We start from the raw sequence: 20,219 nt of genomic DNA, 5'->3' as shown, positions 1-20,219 counted from the left end.
GGAAACCCTGGGCCTAGATCTCTAATACAGATATTTCATATCCTCTCCCTAGGTCCTATTTACATCTCCTCAGCACTCTGGCTGCTAAATCACAAACAGGTGTGCAAAGGAAACTTACTGCTAAAATGCTGGGGCTCCGCTGGAGTTTGTTGTAGGGGCTGTATTTCGGCTTCAGAGGTTTCCCTGCAACACGATCTTTATGCCTTCGGCTAGAAATGTGCTGAAAACAGTATGATGCATTAGATGAATCTCTGAACGATACATTTTCCCCACACAGAGCTTATTTCCTCATTCTCGTCTTCCGAGGTGGTTTGAGTAAAATCTTTCTAATCCCCTGGTGAAGACTTGCGCCCCCTCATCCACTGCAATGCCTCTGGCCCTCTACCTTTCTCTAGAGCCTTACTAGCTTTTGCCTGGATTGCCACTCTTACCCAATGGCCAGATTTCCCTGACTAGAACTTGAGTGCTTGGAGGACAAGCTTCACACCTCAGTGATCCTTGACCCTGCTGCACTGCCAGCTCCTTGTGACAGTTGTGTCCACCTGCCTGTCTCAAACACCTAGTCTGGAAGCTGACGGCAAGAGTTCAAACACTGGTGCTGACTTTCTCTTCCACACAACACTCAAATGTTGCTAATATAAAACGTGCATATGTTAGAAAGGTTGGTAAATTTAACTTTTAGGTACTCAGAACCATTTGTAGATGATAAGACAGAGGAGATACCGACAAGTGATGCCCCCTAACAGCAGCATGCAAGTGTAAACACTGATACACGATGTGGTACCTGTTTGAGCTGAATTTCTGAGTTCACGTGAACATCGCAGATTTCACAATGAAAGGTCTTGTTCTGCAGTCCTGACCCCTTACTGCCGTTCTGCATCTTTAACCTTGACCCGGGTCTCGGATAGGACTTAATTGGACCAGCTCCATTGCGAGCCTCAACCATGGTCTTATGTTTAGATCCTAAAATGAAAAGAAGCATATATTAAATAGCTTCATGAGAACTACAGGACTGGGTAGATGTGTCAATGGGTAAGAGTGCTTGCTGCACACAAGCAAAAGAACCTGGGTTCAATCCCCAGCTCTATGGTAAAAAACTGGACATGGACACACATGTCCCAGGGCGGAGACAGAAGGATGACTCACTGGTCAGCTAGCCTAATTGAAAAACTGCTTGAGTTTTACGTTCTGTGAGAACCCTGTCTCACGGAAATGAAGTGTAGTAGAGGAGGAGACCTAACTTCCTCTTCGGGCCTCTGCATGTGTGTGCCCATGGGGCTCACACATCTGCATACACATGTGCATACACCACATGCACATGCATGCACCCCATAAAACTACTATAGGAAACTCTCTTTCCCCCCTTTTCCCTCCCTGCCTTTTTCTATTCTTTCTTGAACTCACTGTGTAACCCAGGGTGGCTTTGATTTCCCTGATCCTCCTGCCTCAGCCTCCTGTCAAATACCACCACCTTCAGCCAAGGTTCATATTTTCAGACCATGTTATTACTTTTAGTGGCTAAATAGTGTAGTTACCTTTCTGTGGCTGGGACAAAACACCCATGCAAAAGCAGATGATGGGAGGGAAGTTTTTTATTTTGGCTTACATTCTTGAGGGGAAGCTTCATGATGGCAGAGGAAAGCATGGCATGAACAGAGGCTGGGCATCAGCTTTGCCACAGCAGGTGGCAACAGCAGCAGGAGAATGAGATGACTAACACCAGCAGGCTAGGGGCTAATAAACCTCAAGGTCCGTCCTCAGCAACACACATCCTCCAGTAAGGTTCCACTTCCCAAATTGCCATCGGCTAGGAACTAAGCATTCACAACATATGAGTTTATAGGGCACATCAGATCCAGACAACTACATTGAGTTATGTATTTTATGGCACTGGGTTACTGTAATTTACTTAGTATCTCACTACTGATGGACTTTTAGGTTGTTTTTCTTGTCATTATTTATTTATTAGGTAGGGTCTCACTCTAGCCCAGGCTAGTCTCTAGGTCAGTGATCCTCCTACCTCAGCCTCCTGAGTGCTGGAATTAATTGCATGTGCCACCATGCCTAGCTCTTGTCTTTATTTTTAATAGCCAAGTAATATATTCTATAATACTGGGTTACTATAATTTATTCACTATCCCACTATCAATGGACTTTTAAGTTGATTTCAGTGTCTCTGCTCATCAGTGTGTAGCAGTGAATATTCTGCATACATATTTATTTCCCTCTCTGTTACTCCATCAAAATAAATTTTGGAATGTATTAGATGCCTTTGATGAAATAAGGAGTAAGTTTTATCTTTAATCTACTTTTGCTTTGATAACACTTTTCTGAAATAACTATTAAAAATAGTAAAGAAGGCACTGAGAAAACTTGGAGTCTTTGGTTTTCCATGGAAAGCAGTTTTGTTTGACTATAAACATCATTTACATCCCCAAAATAGCCTCTAACCTGTGTTGTGAGCCTCTAGCTGTGACAATGAGTTCACGGCCACTTTGCATAGTGAACAATAAAGTAATTTTTTGGCTTTTTCTTCTTCTGATTCAGCAGCAGAGCTGGGATCTCCATTTGTGTTCTTGGAGGGAGCAGCAGCAGCTCCAGGTGGCAGAGGGGCTGTGCCAGGTTTGAGGAGAAAGGAGGTGCCCTCGGAGCCCAGTGGCTGGCTGGAACCACTGGCTTTCAACTTCCCTTTGTCTTCTAAGACAAACAAAGAGACATTTATTGAAGTCTCATGTATCACACAAACAGATAAGACACAAAAGCAGAATTAAAAACAGTTGATTTCTATATCAAATAGAAAAATCAGTACCTTTTAAATTTAGCACAGCTGTTACCTCATAGCTTTTGATTTAAAGAAACTCCTACCCCATCCTACTGACTTCTATATTATGTCACACCAAGATCATGATGATATATGAAAAATGACTTTTGGTCTCCCACTCAAACTGGGTAATTTTTCTGTCTGATATCCTTGAGTTGTAAGTTATGCTCCAGGGAAGTCACCAATACATTATGAAATCAGCTATTCTCCAATATGGTGACGTGTCATGATTGTCACATGAAAGAAACCATTAGACCATATTAGCTTCATTTGACTACTTATGTTTTAGTTACGGAATGGGTATATGGTTAATATTTAATTTTCATACCATGTTAAAATTTTATTTTTGAGTGGTAGGATAGTGAGTAGGGAAGAAACTCATTAAGAGAGAAGACAAAATGGAAATACATTTGGTAACTGCCCTAGCCAACTCAGGCCTGGAACCACCATCTGTATGGCTAGCCATGTGGTGTACATTTTTATAAGTATGTCACTAAGTTCTGCATTTGATAAATAAAAGCTTTCAGTGCTTACTATTTCTTTTTAGTGTTTCATGGATTTGTGGATGGATCAGTTTCCATCTGTGATGGGTAACACTCATTGTAGCTTGACAGGATCTAGAATCACCTAGGAGACGAGCATCTTCTAGGCATGTCTGTAATGGACTGTTGAGATTAGGTTGAGGTTGGGAAGACCCTAAGTGCAGGCAGAACCATTACATGGGCTAGGGTCCTGGACTAAACAGAAAGGAGAAATCCAGCTTAGGATGAGTGTTCCTTGTTCTCTGCTTCCCAACTGTTGTCTGAACATGACAGCTGCCTCGTGCTCCTACTGTCCTGACTTCCTTACCATGGTGGACAGCAGCCTCTTGAACTATAAGTGCAAGTAAACCTTTCCTCCCTTAAGTTGCTTCGTGACAAGTACTTCACTACAGCAAACAAAGGAACTCATACACCATCTTTGTCCCTGAGCTGGATCCACACAGCCATGTTGAGATTAGACAATTAGGGGGTGCCATCGAGAGGTTCCACATCTGAGTGGTGTTTAGGATAGATAGATGCTGAGATCTGTTTTTATCCTAGGCTTTTACATTTTGTATTCCCTTTTCATGCACATGCTCAACTTGAGGATGATATGAAGTATGACAGAAAATGTCTAGGCTTTTACTAAACTGACAGTGTGAAGGGAAGAAAGAAAATTATTTTTCCTAATTGGTAACAGTCAGTCAGATTAGAGACATTTTCAGGCCTGGTACTCTTTCATCTATGAGGATCTTACTCATTTAATTTGTAGACTTTGAGAACTCATAAAGCAGAAGTAATCCTCATATTTACTTCTTTGGAGTTACTCAGTTCTTTTGATGAAAACATAAGTTATTATACACCAAAATCTTTTGTTTCTTCAAGTATTTCATTTGACATTTTATATACATTTGACCTGGAAGAATAATGTATTTCAGGCACTTAATCGTTATTTCTTATATTACTATCTTAGTATTCCTTATGCCAGTGGCCCTCATAGAACATTACATTTATGTCAAGCTTTAGAGCTCCTAAAGTGTTATTATGTACATTATCTTATTATTTCTCAAAGCCAGTTTATGGATTAGGTAGGATTGAAGAAGATTTTTCTTTTTTTAATATTTTATTTATTTGCAAGCACACAGAGAGAAAGAGATTGAGAAGAGAGATAGAGAGAGAATGGGTGCACCTGGGCCTTCAGCCTCTGCAAACGAACTCCAGACACGTGTGCCCCCTTGTGCATCTGGCTAATGAGAGTCCTGGGGAGTTGAGCCTTGAACCAGGGATCTTTGGCTTCACAGGCAAGCACTTAACCACTAAGCCATCTCTCCATTCCGAGATTTTTCTTATTAAGATGAGGAAACAAGTTGATCAGAATCATAAATGTTTCATAGATTAGAAGGCAGCGCAAATGAGTGTGACATTTTCTGTCCTGGTCACTACATAATGATCTTTGTGCACAAAGGGGAGGAGACCTAATAGGCCATCATTAATATTATAAAAGCATATAAAAGTCATCCAAAGTGTGAAATAGCTGCTGCCTTATTTTACAACTGCAGTTTAAAGCCATATTTTTGAAATGAAGATATCTACCTTTTAAATAATCAACTGATTCAGGTTACATTGAGAAGATATTTAAAATCATACATTTTTTTCTCTTTATCCCCATCTCTTTAGGAAAATTTAAGTGTCCTTTTTAAGAGGTGATTTATTCATGACTATATGCATGTTAACATTATGTTAATTGTTGGCAATGTGGTAGACACTAAAGAGATTAGTAAGGAAAGTAGGTATAGAATTTAAGAAAGTTTGAGCTTGGCAGGGGCAAGGGGACATGAGATAAGTCATTCAGAGACATCAAATTTATAGTAGACACTAGTGAGAGGCACAAAGCATTAAGCAGAAAATGATAACTTCTGCTTAGGAATAAAAGTACATTTTTCATTAAGGAAGTGACATTTTGAAGAGTCTGAAGGTCAGGCTTAGATAAGCATAGAATAGAAGGAGTGGGGAAGAGAATGGTTATAAGCAGAAACACTAAACATGGTTAGGGTTAGAAAGCTGAGGGTTTCAACTTGGTTGTACAATGTAAAACTCAACAGATATAGTGAAATATTACTGGAAGGGTTGACTGAGTCAAATGAAAGAGAATATCTTATAAATATACCTATAAATATATAATGTATACTAAGGATAGATATTTCCCTTTGGTAAAAAATATTTATTTGTGAGCCGGGCACGGTGGCACACGCCTTTAATCCCAGCACTTGGGAGGCAGAGGTAGGAGGATCGCCAATTGGTTAAGACCACCCTGAGCCTACAGAGTGAATTCCAAGTCAGCCTGGGCTAGAGTGAGACCCTACCTCGAAAAACCAAAACAAAAAGAAAAAAAAAAGGAAAAACAAAAAGAAAAATTAATTTGCAAGCAGAGAGAGACAGACAAAGAGAGAGAGAGAGAGAGAGAGAGAGAGAGAGAGAGAGAGAGAGAGAGAAAGAGAGAGAAAATGGGTACACCAAGGCCGCCAGCCACTGCACATGAACTCCAGATGCATGTGTCATTTTGTGCAAATGGCTTTGCATAGGGACTGGGTGATCAAACCCAGGGCATTAGGCACTGCAGGGAAGTGACTTAATCACTGAGCAATCTCTCCAGCCCAGCAATTTCCCTTTTAATAATATGTTGAAAGGTATAGTATGCTTAATATTTACATGATCTAAAATTTAGATACATTATATACTACTGTTTTCCATAAGGTAGGCTAGAGTCTTAGTATCTTTGAGTGTAGGAAAAAAATTTGACTTTAGATAAACATAAATGGCTTCAACGTATCCAGGGAAATTCTTTTACAAGGTTGATATTGGCTCATCAATAAAACAAATACTAAAATCAAGAAAGTCACTGACATATTTACAATTTCAAATTGTGGTATTTTCTCTGGATGCATGTATAAACTTCAAAGCCTAATTTTATTGTTTCTCCTCTCAGAGAAAAAATTTTAAAATATTTTATTTTTATTTATTCATTTATTTGACAGAGAAAGAGGGGGAGAGAGAGAGAGAATGGGCACACCAGGGCCTCCAGCCACTGCAAATGAACTCCAGACATGTGCACCCACTTGTGCATCCGGCTAATGTAGGTCTTGGGGAGTCAAACCTGGGTTCCTTAGCTTTGCAGGCAAACACCTTAACTGCTAAGCCAGCCCTCTAGCCCAGATATTTTTGATGGAAATCCACCATACATTTCTTTTTTCTTACTGACATTTCATTTTTTTGTTACTATTTATTTGAGAGAAAAAGATGGAGGGAGAGAGAGAGGGATAAAGAGATAGAGGATGGGCATGGCAGGTCCTCCAGCTGCTGCAAAGTCCTTACATATGTCCCACCTTGTGTATCTGGCTTACATGGGTTCTGAGGAATCGAACCTGGGTCCTTCTGCTTTGCAGGCAAGTGACTTAACTGCTAAGCCATTCTTCTAGCCCACCTTACTGACATTTTTAAAGCCTGTTTTTTAAATGGATTTGAAGGCTTAATTAGTATAATGTTTACTTACTTTTTTTAGTAAAGATTTATATCATCTATAACTTCTTAATAGGCGTTCCATTTTCAAGTATTCTCACACTTAATGTTAATTATCAGGTCTTCTGGCTGTATTAATTATTTCCTGATTATCCAAAAACCTTTTTATAAAAAAATGTTTTATCCTAAAGGACTTCTAAGCAGAATTTGCTTAGCTACATCAGAATTACCCTTTGTAACAATCTATAATTTATGCATCCATTTGAAGGTATTTCTTCAAAGTAGCCCCTGTGGGAAGTTCCATCTTAACTCACCTATTTTCCAATGCTCAGAATATTTTTGTACTTTTTTATGTATGTGTATGCATGTTTGTTTATGGGCAGCTGAATGAGTGTGAGTGCAAGTGAAGGTGAGGGGGCAACTTCGGTTGTCATTTCTTTTCGATGGCATCCATCTTTTTTGTTTTTAAACAATAGGGCTTCTTATTGCCCACAGCTTGCCAAATAGGCTAGATTGGCTAGCCAGCAAGGCTAGGAATGAGAAGGGTAAAAACATGAGAAGGGTTAAAAAAAAAAAAAAAGATAAGCTTTTTTTAATAGACTGTCAGCCAGAGACAAAGGCCCAAAGAGAGCAAGGACATGCCACCTCTGTCTGCTTTGGCAGGTCTAGAACCAGTGTCTGATTCAGTGTTATCTAGGATGGCTACAAGCCAGAAAACCCAGCTTCTTGCTTCTTTCTCAGCCTGGTACACCTGGATTGGTCATAACCCCATCAGTTAGCTCCTTGACCAATCAGGTCTCTCCCTTATACACCTGAGTCTGAGAGCATGGCTCCTCTCAACTTAGCTCCTGACTTATCACCCTTCCATTATATATGACCATGAGGTGTGCTGGCCACATCCCCAGTAGATGACACTCACTCTGAGAATGGCCATACTTACTCAAAGAGTATGTTTTGCTTGATAATAAAAGCTTCCTCCAAATTCCTCACTTTACTGTCTCTGGATTCTCTCTCAAACAGTGAAAGAACCTGGAAATACTGGGTAGAGGTCTCAGTCTCCCTGTCTCTCCCTAAGACTTAACCCATGGCCACTGCTATCAGCAGTATTGCTATCAGTCAGTACTATTCGTATCAGCCATGCACTGGAGATATGGTAGGTTTTTGTTTTGTGTGTGTGTCTTTAGTTTGTATTTCCCTACTAAGTGATTCAAGTACATTCTTATGTTTTTATTAACCAACTACATATACTTAAATTAAGTGTTCAATTATTTTAACTGGATTGTCAGCTTTTAAAAATTGACTTATAAGAGCTGGAGCGATGGTTCAGCAGTTAAGGCATTTGCCTGCAAAGCCAAATGACCCCGGTTTGATTCCCCAGGACCCACATCAGCCAAATGCACAAGGTGGCACCTGTGTCTGGAGTTTGTTTGCAGTGGCTGGATGCCCTGGTATGCCCAATCTCTCTCTCTTTCCCTCTCTGCCTCTTTCTCTCTCTCTCTTACGTAAATACATAGAAATAAAATTGACTTATAAGAGTCTATACACATGCCCACCAACATATACATATGTAGGGACTGGGGAGATTGCTAAGAGTTTAAGGCACTTGCCTGCAAAGCTTAATGCCCCTGGTTTGATTCCACAGTGCCCACATAAAGCCAGACACACAAGTGGCATATGTGTCTTGAGTTTGTTTGCTACAGCTGGAGGCCCTGGCACACATTCTCTCTGTCTCTCTTCTATTGCTCTCTGCTTACAAATAAATACATAAAAACATTTTTAAACTTGATTTTTTTTAAAATTATTTGTTTATTTATTTGAGAGCGACAGACACAGAGAGAAAGACAGATAGAGGGAGAGAGAGAGAATGGGCGCGCCAGGGCTTCCAGCCTCTGCAAACGACTCCAGACACGTGCGCCCCCTTGTGCATCTGGCTAACGTGGGACCTGGGGAACTGAGCCTCGAACCGGGGTCCTTAGGCTTCACAGGCAAATGCTTAACTGCTAAGCCATCTCTCCAGCCCTTAAACTTGATTTTTGTGTATGGTAAAATCAAGTTCAAGAATACGTGAAACTCTTCAACTACTGGAAGAAAACACAGTAGGCACTCTCCACGATATATGGCTGGAAAAAGACTTCCTGAACAAAACCCCAGTAGCCCAGGAAATTAAGCACTCAACCAATGGGATTGCATGAATTTAAAAAGCTTTTGCACAGACAAATATACCATAAGCAGAGCCAACAGATTAGCCACAGAATGGGAGAAAATCTTCACCAACAATACCACTGACAGAAGCCTAATATCTAGAATCTACAAAGAACTCAAAAGACTAAACAATAAAAAATCATGAGGCTGGAGAAATGGCTTAGTGGTTTAAGACATTGGTTTGATTCCCAGGACCTACGTAAGACACACACGATGGCACATGCATCTGGAGTTTGTTTCCATTCTCTCTTTCTCTCTGTCTCTCTTTCAAATAAAAAAATAAAAAAAGTTCTAAAAAAAATCAAACAACCCACTCTAAAAGTGGGGCAGAGAACTGAATAGAGAGTTCTCAGAGGCAGAATTACAAATGGCTAACACACACTTAAGAAAATGTTCAACATCCCTAACCATTAGGTAAATACAAATTAAAACAACAATGAGATTCTCCTCTGCCCCAGTAAGGATATCAAACATTAAAAAAAAAATCAAATGGAAACAAATGTTGGCAAGGATGTGGAGAATTGGGAACACTCATTCACTGCTGATGGGAATGTAAGCTGGTACAACCACAATAGAAATCAATATGGAGAATCCTGAAAAGGATCAATATAGTGTTACCAACAGACCCTGTTATTCCTTTACTGGGTATTTTCCCTAAAAGATCCACATCTCAGTTCAGAGATACTTGCTCAAATATGTTTATAGCTACTCAATACATAATAGCTAAGAACTGGAATCAACCCAGGTGCCCATCATTGGATGAATGGATAACCAAGATATGGTATATCTACACAATGGACTTCTACTCAGCAGTAAGAAAAACTGACATAATGAAATTTGTAGAAAAATAGCTGAACTTGGTACAGATCATTCTAAGTGAACTCACACAGTCACAGAAACAATCTTCATCTGTGGTTCCTAACCTGGATCAGCCCGAGTTGCAAACTTACCTGAATGCCATCTCAAGGCTTAAACAATAGGGTGGGTAAGGTTTGGGGGAAGGGTGGGTGGGGGCACACAAAACTGAACCCCAAATTGAACTGGTACCATTGAATCTATATCCTGGAAGTTAAACTAAAATGTGGAACCCTCAAGTGTACCTTAGGGGGAGCACCTGAATTGAAGGGCCCTGGAGAGTGAGATGAAACCTAACCTTAAAATTCTCCTGTTTTTCTTTCTTCTCTCTCTCTCTTTTATTTCCCCTTGGGGCTGCCCTCTGACTCCCTGTACCAGGATGTGGCTTACATCCACAATGAGCTGACTTCACTCTCCATAGGAGAATCTGCTTCTCTTTTTCAGATGGGAACTGGACCTGAGGAGATAAATGACCTGGCGCACTCCACCCTGGCCCCAGCTGAAACCACAGAGGAACTGGGGAATTGAGCAAGAGTGCTGCTTTCTTAGTGAATCTGATATCAGCACAAGGGTAAAGGCAATAGACACTGAGGACACTCAACACCTACCAAACCAGAGATCCAGATGCTCCTAAGAGCTCATCACTGAAGTAGATCAACATGGCCCAACATGGCTCAGGGAATTTGGTGGAAGAGGGGGTGGAAAGATGGTTAGAACCACAAGTTGGGACATTTTGCACAGAGACATTGTTTCTCCCCCATAACTGATTGTTGCCCCCACAAGGCATGACCCACAATCATCATGAGGTTGACCTGCATCTCCAAGGAGGAAGGCCTCTTCAGAAAAGGGTCATGGAGGAGGGAAAGGATGGTACCAACATGTGTTGTTTACATATTAAATATGTCCATATCTAGTAAAAATAAATTAAGCCAGGCGTGGTGGCACACACCTTTACCCAGTACTCAGGAGGCAGAGGTAGGAGGATCACCATGAGTTCAAGGCCACCCTGAGACTATATAGTGAATTAATTCCAGGTCAGCCTGGGCTACAGTGAGACCCTACTTTGAAAAAACACACACTCTCTCTCTCAATATCTCCCTCTCTCTCTGTCTCTGTCTCTGTCTCCGTCTCTCTCTCTCTCTCTCTCTCTACATACATACATACATACATACATACATACATACATACATACATATATATATATATATATATTTCTTAAAATCGCTAAATATAAAACATATACATGTATGTATATAGTATGAACTGGCATCTTTTGTTAAATATACAGGTCACAAGTCTTACAAAAGATATGCAGTTTATATTAAGCCTCCTTCCTAGGACTAAAATCCTAGTTAGGAAAGACTAACCATCAGAGAAGAGATTAAAAGTTGACTCCATGCCCAGATTTTTCACCTGAACTTCTGGGGGACACTCTCAGAGACTACCTGGGAGATTTACCTGCCTAGCAAGGCTCAGGTTGTATTAACCCAAGGCTACATTGTTTCTTCTTTGTCTCATCTCTTTCTCCGCAGAGTCATCTACTCCCCTCTACAATGGCACACAGCCTTTCTTTTCCCTTCCCCTTATTTTTGCTTCCAACCATCTGACTATTTCTAGTTTCATACTTTGTATTGCTCCTGTGCACATTAAGTAATTCCCATGCCTTGCCTCCTCTTAATTTTTAGCAAAAATGTGATCAGAAGCTGGATCACATGCAATCTGGTACAGCATGAGAGAAATTTGAGTATGATCTAGGTATGATTGCTAAGAAGTGGAGAGAGGTGATGAGATGCATGTTTTAAATCATTATTTTGACCACTACTATAATCATGGGTGCTCCTGTGATTTTCCTATGCAAGGGTAAGTGCCTTCCCTACATTTTTTGCAAGGAGTAAGTTCACTTTGCTCAGCACTTTATAAGCTAAAGAGAAGTTACACCCAAATGATTAATATATTAACTGACAAATAATCTTTCTTTAGATTCATAAAGCCAGCCTCTCAGGTTACCTTCAGAATCTACTAGCATGTGTCACACCCCTCCCTGTTCTTTTTTTCTGTGCACTAAGGAACAGAGCTTCTCTGGGGTTTAACTTGCAGAAAAATATTCCATCTGGTCTGTTTGAATAAAACAAAGGAGAGTCAGGCATGATGGAACCCTCCTGAAATTCCAGCATTCTGGAGGCCAAGGCAGGAGCACAGTAGACAGTGCTTTGAGAAAGACAGTCCTTCTCAGGATACCAGTCCTTGGATAACCCTATTTCCTTCTCAACAGCTTTCATCTCCTAAGCACTGGCTCTTGAGTGCAGTAACTCAGACCTGGCTGTACTAACACTATATGGAGAACAAACTGTGAAAGCGTAGTACAGATATGTCACAGTATTTCTTCAGTGTCCACCAGACAGTTTATAACTATTTGGGCCAATGTAGTAGTCATAGATAGTTGAGCAGCAGTGGTAATATGTCTTAATGGAGAACCACAGGGACTTATTGATTAGATGTGGGTATCTAGAGAAAGAAAGAAATCAAAATCACTGCTATGGTTTGGCATAAGCCTGTGGTAAAAAAAAAAAAATGGCAGTGCTACTTATGAAGATTGAAGATACTAGAAATTACAATGCTAACAAAATGTCCCACTTACTAATCTAGGAAAAGTTGGCTATTCCATGATGCATTCCAGACTAACTTATTCAGCTTAAGCAAGTGATTTAAGTGACTGGTACCTTAATTCTCAGACATGTAAAATACTATGTTAGCTATGGGTAACTCACATAAGTGGCTATGGATTCTGTTGCACACTGAGATGCTGTGGAGTTTTGAATCCATGTTATTGCTGGTGACTGAAAAAAGTAGATGAGTCTTGGCAAGAAAATCATAACTGGACTATTGTAGCTCAAAACTCCAGTCCATGAAGCAATGATTTTAAATTATAATTGGGGGAAAACAATATTATCTATCCACTTACATATTACTTTTATAATTCTGATTTCAAAAGACTAAAATCTTAGAGAGTATTATAATATTTGCATTTCACTTTCATCAAAGAAATAGTTAGATTTTCTGCTTATTGTATAGTCACCATTTGACAAAAACAGTCTGAAAAAACGTGAGTTGTGTTCATTGGTATCTATGATGTCTTTGCAAAGTAACTCTTCCAGAACAGCAAAAGAGACCCAAAGACTGAGAAAAGTGCTCAGGCCACTAAACAAGAATTTTAAGAGAGTGATACTCTTACTAGATATGACAATTTATATTCATTGTCAACCTGAGAGGACCTGTTATCACCTGAGGGTTATGTAGATTAGGTTAGTGTCTATGTACGTCTGTGAGGAATTATTCTGAGGATGTTAACTGAGTTGGGGAGACCTATCTGAGGCGGGGAGAGCTCCATCCCATGGGCTGGGGCCCTGGACCACAGCACTCATCATGCTCTGCTTCTTGTTCCTGTTGAAGGTGGCCAGTGGCTCAAGCTCTTGCCACTGTCCCTTTGCTGCCATAATGGACAGTGATCTAGACCTGTAAGCTGAAATAAACAATTCCTCCCTTAAACTTGAATTAGTCATTTTTGTCCCAGCAAAGAGATGTTGAATAATAAACTGGAAAGTCACCTCTGTGAGGGTGAGGTGGCCTATGGTTACCAATGCTTCTCCTCTCATGCCTTCGCAGGAAAAGAAACAAATGGAGACCTGCAGAAAGGTTAAGGAGGTATGGTTTTTCTGTAGCCCAGGCTGACCTGGAATTCACTATATAGTCTCAGGCTGGCCTTGGACTCATGGCGATCCTCCTACTTCTGCCTCTCAAGAACTGGGATTCAAGGCGTGTGCCACCATGCCCAGCTTAGGGAAACTTTTAATGAAACCTGAGTGCAAGGGTTGAGAAATAAGTAAAGGTGGGAAAGCCATGAAAAAAGAGAAAGCCACTTACACTTGACTCTTTTGCCAGGTGAGGTTGTGCTGGGATAGCAACTGAGTTCTGCCTGGATAGTATGAAGCTTGGGTGTGAAAACTGCTGCATCTCCTCAGGGAACTGAGGACATAATTGACTATATTCTACTATATAAGTGGTTTCACTTTGGAGTGAGTGAACCTCGGAATGGATGTTTGAGATGGAAGATAGCGTATTACCCTGATTTCACCTTTTAGCTTGTGTTAGGTTTGGAAGGGAAAGGGAATTTACTTGGAGGCTTCTGCTAGCTTTAGGCCAGAAATGGATAAATGGTTGTACCTGTTGTCAATTTACCGCTTAGATTTGTGACAAGTTTAAGCCCCCAAGCTGCTGTTTTGGTATATTTTGATCTAAGCAGTGACCAGCTACTTGAGGAGTGCTTGCTGAAATTTTGGCATTTGGAAGTTTTGAGTTGTATTTTTGAGAATCTACCAAATCCTTTTGCAATTCCCTAATTCCGTAACTACCCTAATAATACCTTGTGTTTTCTGAGGTCACTGAAAGATACTCAACATTAATTTAGACAATTAATTTCCCCTTTTCATGCTTGATATTACTGGAAAAAAGTTAGACAAGAACGGCATTTAATGAAAGGGTGGCTGGCCATGTTCTTTCTCTTCACAAGCATCTGGAGCAACACCTCATTATTATTCCCAGAACAAAGCAGTGCTCATATTATGCTTAACACTCAGTAAACCCAGTTAGCTCACTGTGATACAGAATTCTGAAAGCATTCTTTTAGCTTTATCTACTCACTTTCTGAATAATACTAAATTAATGGATGTCAGTCAGAATACCTACTTCCCTGTGCAGTCTTGTGAAAAATGACATTGAAAAGCCCAGAAAAGGCTTGACACCAGATCAAAATAAATAAATAAAAACAAAAAAAACCACTGCAGACCTGTATGTATGTAAATCAATGTGAGAAACAGAAGGACTTCTTAAGCCTTGGTCTCATTTCCCTCCTCCTTACCTACACATTAGGCACAGTCCAAGAGAGAGAGAACCACTAGCTGAAAACAGATATATAAGAGTTGAAAGTAGAATTCCATTAGGATAGTTAATAGATTTGCAAAAAAAAAAACAAAAAAAAAAAAACAAAAAACAAAAAACAAGCACACACACTGTAAAATGAACAAGCCAGTTTGCTACCATGGAATTCTCTGCAAAACAAGAGATGAACAGATGCCAACGTGTCACCACTGCAGTGCTGGATGCAGAGTGCTGTTTCATTTGTTTTATACCTAAGACAGTAGGTAGGAAGTAAAGGTAGGAAGAAAGGACCAGTATTTCAGGTTATGGTAAGATACAAAAGCCAGTTTTCCCTGCTTTATTTATATTTTAGATATTAGAAAAATATAGTGATAATTTGGATGTGCGATTTAAAAATTTTTTTGAAAGCACAGCTTTCTTGGTAATGTGCTATCACACATAATTATTTAAAGTTCTACACTCCTAAGATTATAGATCTGCTGAAGTTAGGAAAATCAGTTAGTGAACACTAATGAAAGAAATTCTATGCCTGGAGAAGAGGTCAATGAAGTTGCTGGGGGAAAGTGACTACAAGGAGGCAGTCAGCTTCTGTAGAAGTTTAGCCTTATTTTCACTTTGCTATCAGTCCTTCAGCCTCTCCTTGGCCAGTGTTAAGGTCTCCTGTTCTTAGAGGAATGGGGGACCTGGTTAAGTTCATCCCTGATGTTGTGCTTTCCCCCTTTCTTTGAGGAGAAGGTGTGTGTTTCAATTTGGGCTGCTCTTGTCTTTCTTATACCTTTAAACTACTTTCTACTGGAGTCTGTCTTTCTGGCTACAAACTCTGGAGATCTTTATGTTCCAAAAGTCATTCTCAGAATCAGTTCACCCCTGGAGCTATTCACCTATCTTCTCTAGAGTGCTGTGGTTATGTGAAGTGCCAAATGATAAAGATATACATTCATGGACCTCAGTCAGAAAATCTAAAGCATTTGTGCAGAAAAAAATATCACCAAAGTACAGCCAGTTCGTTTCATAACTAAACTGGTGTCCTGATTTCTGGACCTTTTTCTCCATCTTGTAGCGCCAGGGATGGAACCAATGATGTCATGCATGCTGGGTTGGAACTTTACCACTGAACAATACTACCAGCTCTCTGGAAAATGTACTCATGGAACTATGAGTGTTGTGTTTAGATTCATTAGTGATTTCTAGCCTAGCAGTCTACTTCTGTAATATTCTGTGGAGTTAACATTAGCTTATTTTATATGAGTATTCAACAATCACACATTTGACATATTTATGCCATAATATTCAAAAGATATTCTAAGTACTATGTCCTGCCATTATTTAACTTTCTGAATGTTTTCAGGTATTACATGTAGGTCACTGAAGTCATCATTATGAAGGCTTTATATCTTAAACATCTTGCTGTTCACAACAAACTAAATACCCCAAGGTATATATCTTTATACCTAATGGTATAGATTCTAGATAGATGCCTCATTTACAATGACAATTATTTCAAGTGTTCTTCAAGTTTACCTAGTATACCCTTTATAGACTGGTTCATCTGGCATCTACTAGTTGACTTGCTTTACTAGTCAGTGGACTTCTTCCCACTGAGAAATGTCTGATCTCAGTTCTACACTCAAGGATAAACTTCTAGGTAGCCTCTAGACACTGACACAGGTTTTATATGGTTTATTCCATGTTGCAGATAAGGAAATCAAGCATAGATCTTAAGTCAGAAGCCCAGAAACACCATGGAAAAATATGGAAATTAAAGCTGGAATTTAAAAGTCTCAGAGCACAAAAATATACTAATCTGATGCTGTTAAGCCCCTGACATCCAGTTCTGCATCACCCTTTCTCTAACTAAATCCCAGAATCTCTTGGTTTTTAAGCATTATTGACCACTGTGAAGCTTACAAATTCCTAACTATGTTTATGCTGAATTTTCATATCTTACTTTTCAGACTAATCATGAAAGCAGGGAAAATAATGTCTACAAGTTATAATGACTCCCTACTGAATGAGGCTCTATTTCCTTTAAGAAAAAGAAATCAGCAAAAAGCCCATTTATTTTAAGTAATCCAGGATTCACAAAAGTGGGGTGAATAAGGAAGTTCAAAATCATCTCTGTGCTATGCTTATATCTGAAAGCTGTGCCTGGCTATGGTTTTGACCTAGGAGGTTGCTCCTGTTTCCATTTGAAAGCCCACATCAGTCAGGTTCTGGTCATCAGTCTTACCTTGCAGGGAATTTGTGGGTCAGTAAAATGTCAATCATTGCTTTCCTTGCCTGGGCACTGCATGTCAGTGGTCCTCATTGTCCCTGCCATCCTTTGTCCAGGAGCAGAAACTGCCAGTCTCTCACACAGATAAAACAAAAACATCACCAATCTCTCTGTGTGGAAAGCTGGCGGCCCTAACTTGCTCTCAATGACCTGGCGGTGATATTAGTGAACTTGTCAGTTTTTCAGTGAGCACAAGAGAAAGCTTGTTTGCTCCAGCTGGAATTTAATGAATAGCTTTCTCCTATTTTGTGTAGTTTTCCAGCCATTTGACTTGTCTAATAGAGAAATCATATTTCAACTTCTTTAGGTTGAAAAATTGCTCCTTTTCTGATTTGTCACCAAGAGATGTGAAACGGTTATTTCTGAGGCAGCTTTATTATTGAAAACAGAATAAGCAACTCATATCACTCAATTTAAGACCCTCAGGGAACAGGTTCAGTAGAGAGTTAAGAGCTTGGAATAAGAATAAAACCTAATTTTCAAGGTGGAGTGAGGTACAGGGTACTTTTCTTCTAAGTAAATGGACCTATCTCAGGCGACACAATTTTAGATCCATGAGGTACAAGCAAAACTGCTGAATCCAGCCCTATCCTTCATCCTCTCTAGATGCAGAACTCAACAAAAGTGTAGCTCTGATTCCCCAGTAGAGGGGGCACACACAGAGGATAGCAAGGACAGTCTGAAAGCCATGGGGACACCAATTCCTTCTTCACTTAAGGCCAAGAACTCACCACATTTTTTTTTTTTTTCCTCAGCTGACTCATGCAAACAAGTACATGGCAAGCACTCTTTATGGGCCTTACTAGGTACTGTCTTACTCTTAGGAAGCTAGGTAAACATTTTTTGACTAGAATGCCCAGGCAGCATAAGAAGCTATCAATCCTTTAAAGATACACTGCTGCCGGGCGTGGTGGCGCACGCCTTTAATCCCAGCACTCGGGAGACAGAGGTAGGAGGATCACCGTGAGTTCAAGGCTACCCTGAGACTACAGAGTTAATTCCAGGTCAGCCTGGACCAGAGTGAGACCCTACCTTGAAAAACAAAACAAAAAAAAAAAAAAACAAAAAAAAAACAAAATAAAGATACACTGCTAAGGGTTGGAGAGTTGCTCAGTGGTTAAGGTACTTGCCTGCAAAATCTAATGACCCAGGTTCAATTCCCCTCTACGCAGGGAAAGGCAGAAGCACAAAGTAGCACATGCATCTGGAGTTTGCTTGCACTGGCTAGAGGCCCTGGTCCACTCATTATCTTTCTCTCCTTCCTTCTCTCTTGCATTTACAAATAAATAAAAAAAAAAAATACATTGCTAAAAGCCAGTCCTACTTTTGACTCCAAGTTCAACTTGCTGCTTTATGAAGCTGTCAAAGCAGATGAATATTTAAGACCTCTATGAGGCAGGGGGGAAGTCTGATAACCACAGAAGGTTACTTTTAAATTAAAAGGCTTAGTTTCCAAAGGGTTTACTTTAGAATTTTTTTTGATTGTTTGTTTAGATCATCCTATGTCTCAGGAATTGCTGTGGGTCAAATCTAGAATGAATCTGAAAAGCTCGTTCCCTGACACATTGGGCTCCCTTGCCACACATTCAAAGCAACAGGATCAACTGATCATGGACTGAAAATTCCAAAAATGTGAACCAAAATAAACCTTTTCTTTTTGTAAGCTGCTTATCTTTCTGTTTGTAAGCTGCCTACATATATGCATGCATACATACATATACACACATATATGTATATATTATATATATATATGTTTTTGTGTATATATATGTATTTTACAATGAAAGATATCTATTATAGGACAGTGGTGAAATGGAGACTTGTAACTATGAGATTGCCACCATAATAGAACTGAGCAAGAAACACATGCAACATTACATGATAAGCTGTAATGCTCACAGTTATGATAAAAAACAAATATCAAGAGTTTCTTTCCTATCCTGCCTGGTTCTGGGTTATATAAACTTAACCAAGGCGCCAAAATACGTTGTGGTAACATAGCATATGAGGGCAGCAGAAAAAGAGTCTGAATTCTGTCAAATTAAACAAAAGTTCTTAAATTCCAAAGAACAAAAATTTATCTTTATTTTCATTTATTTCTATTTGAAATTCAACATTTTCTTCAATCATAAATAAACACAACAAATTGCAGCAGACTTACAATTCCTATAACTCTGTAACCTATAGAAATAAAATTGCCTTACCATTCATTACAATTATCACAGACTGCTTGAACACCATATGTTCATCACTACTTTAAATTATGTAGATGTTAGGGCTACAGGTAGATATTATTTAGTGCCTTACTGCTATATTATATCACAACCAAAAGTTAACAGATGTGTTTTATTAGAATTGGCTTTCTTTATAAAACCATGATTTCTGTTGTATGTATTTAAAAGCATTAAGCTAAGAGTATGGCTTCGCTACTTGGTCCTGGGAGTCCACAACACACACAAAACGTTAAGAATTTCTGGGCTGGGGAGATGGCTTAGTAGTTAAGCTCTTGCCTGTGAAGCCTAAGGACCCCAGTTTGAGGCTTCATTCCCCAGGACCAATGTTAGCCAGATGCACAAGGGGACTCACATGTCTGAAGTTCGTTTGAAGTGGCTGGAAGCCCTGGTGCATCTATTCTCTCTTTCTCTCTTTCTGCCTCTTCCTCTGTCTGTCACTCTCAAATAAATAAATAAAAATAACAACAAAAAAAGTTAAGAACTTCTGTGCTTTTTCACAAGAGCTGAAGGCCCTGGTGCATGCATTCTCCCTCCCTCCCCCTCTCTGTGTGCCTCTTTCTCTCTCTCCCTTAAGATATAAATAAATAAATAAATACACCTGAAGGAACAGCAAAAGAAACCTCTGTGTTTATGCCCACTAGGTCATTCTGTCTTTGTTTCTGTCATTACCCCCCACATTTTAAACATTGCTTACCAACATCCTATCTTCCCTTCCTTGTCTCCTGTGTCCTCCCATTGCTTCATATGCTTCAGTGGGGCAGCATTTCACATTGTGAAGCCTGTACTACTCCCTCTGATGTGAATCTACCTTCTTTCTATCCCCAAACCAGAGACTCTGTTTTCCTGACCTACCTTTTTTC

At 39.7% G+C, this 20,219-nt stretch overlaps 1 protein-coding gene across 6 annotated transcripts in view; it reads right to left on the bottom strand.

The window, feature by feature from the left end:
- The window catches only part of Znf385b (zinc finger protein 385B), a 294,054-nt gene that overhangs the window by 1,966 nt on the left and 271,869 nt on the right, over positions 1–20,219 (bottom strand). For 5 of the 6 annotated variants that reach the window (XM_045148245.1, XM_045148242.1, XM_045148240.1 and 2 more), the window contains 3 exons: positions 2,452–2,697; positions 785–963; positions 119–220 (listed from right to left, as the gene is read on the bottom strand). In XM_045148245.1, the coding sequence (XP_045004180.1) occupies positions 119–220; positions 785–963; positions 2,452–2,697 (527 nt within the window). The remainder of the gene's footprint in view (positions 1–118; positions 221–784; positions 964–2,451; positions 2,698–20,219) is intronic. The other variant, XM_045148241.1, reaches the window with a different exon arrangement.

This window comes from Jaculus jaculus, chromosome 4, assembly GCF_020740685.1.
Source record: "Jaculus jaculus isolate mJacJac1 chromosome 4, mJacJac1.mat.Y.cur, whole genome shotgun sequence".
Taxonomy (NCBI): domain Eukaryota; kingdom Metazoa; phylum Chordata; class Mammalia; order Rodentia; family Dipodidae; genus Jaculus; species Jaculus jaculus.
This window is presented reverse-complemented; position numbering and strand designations above follow the sequence as displayed.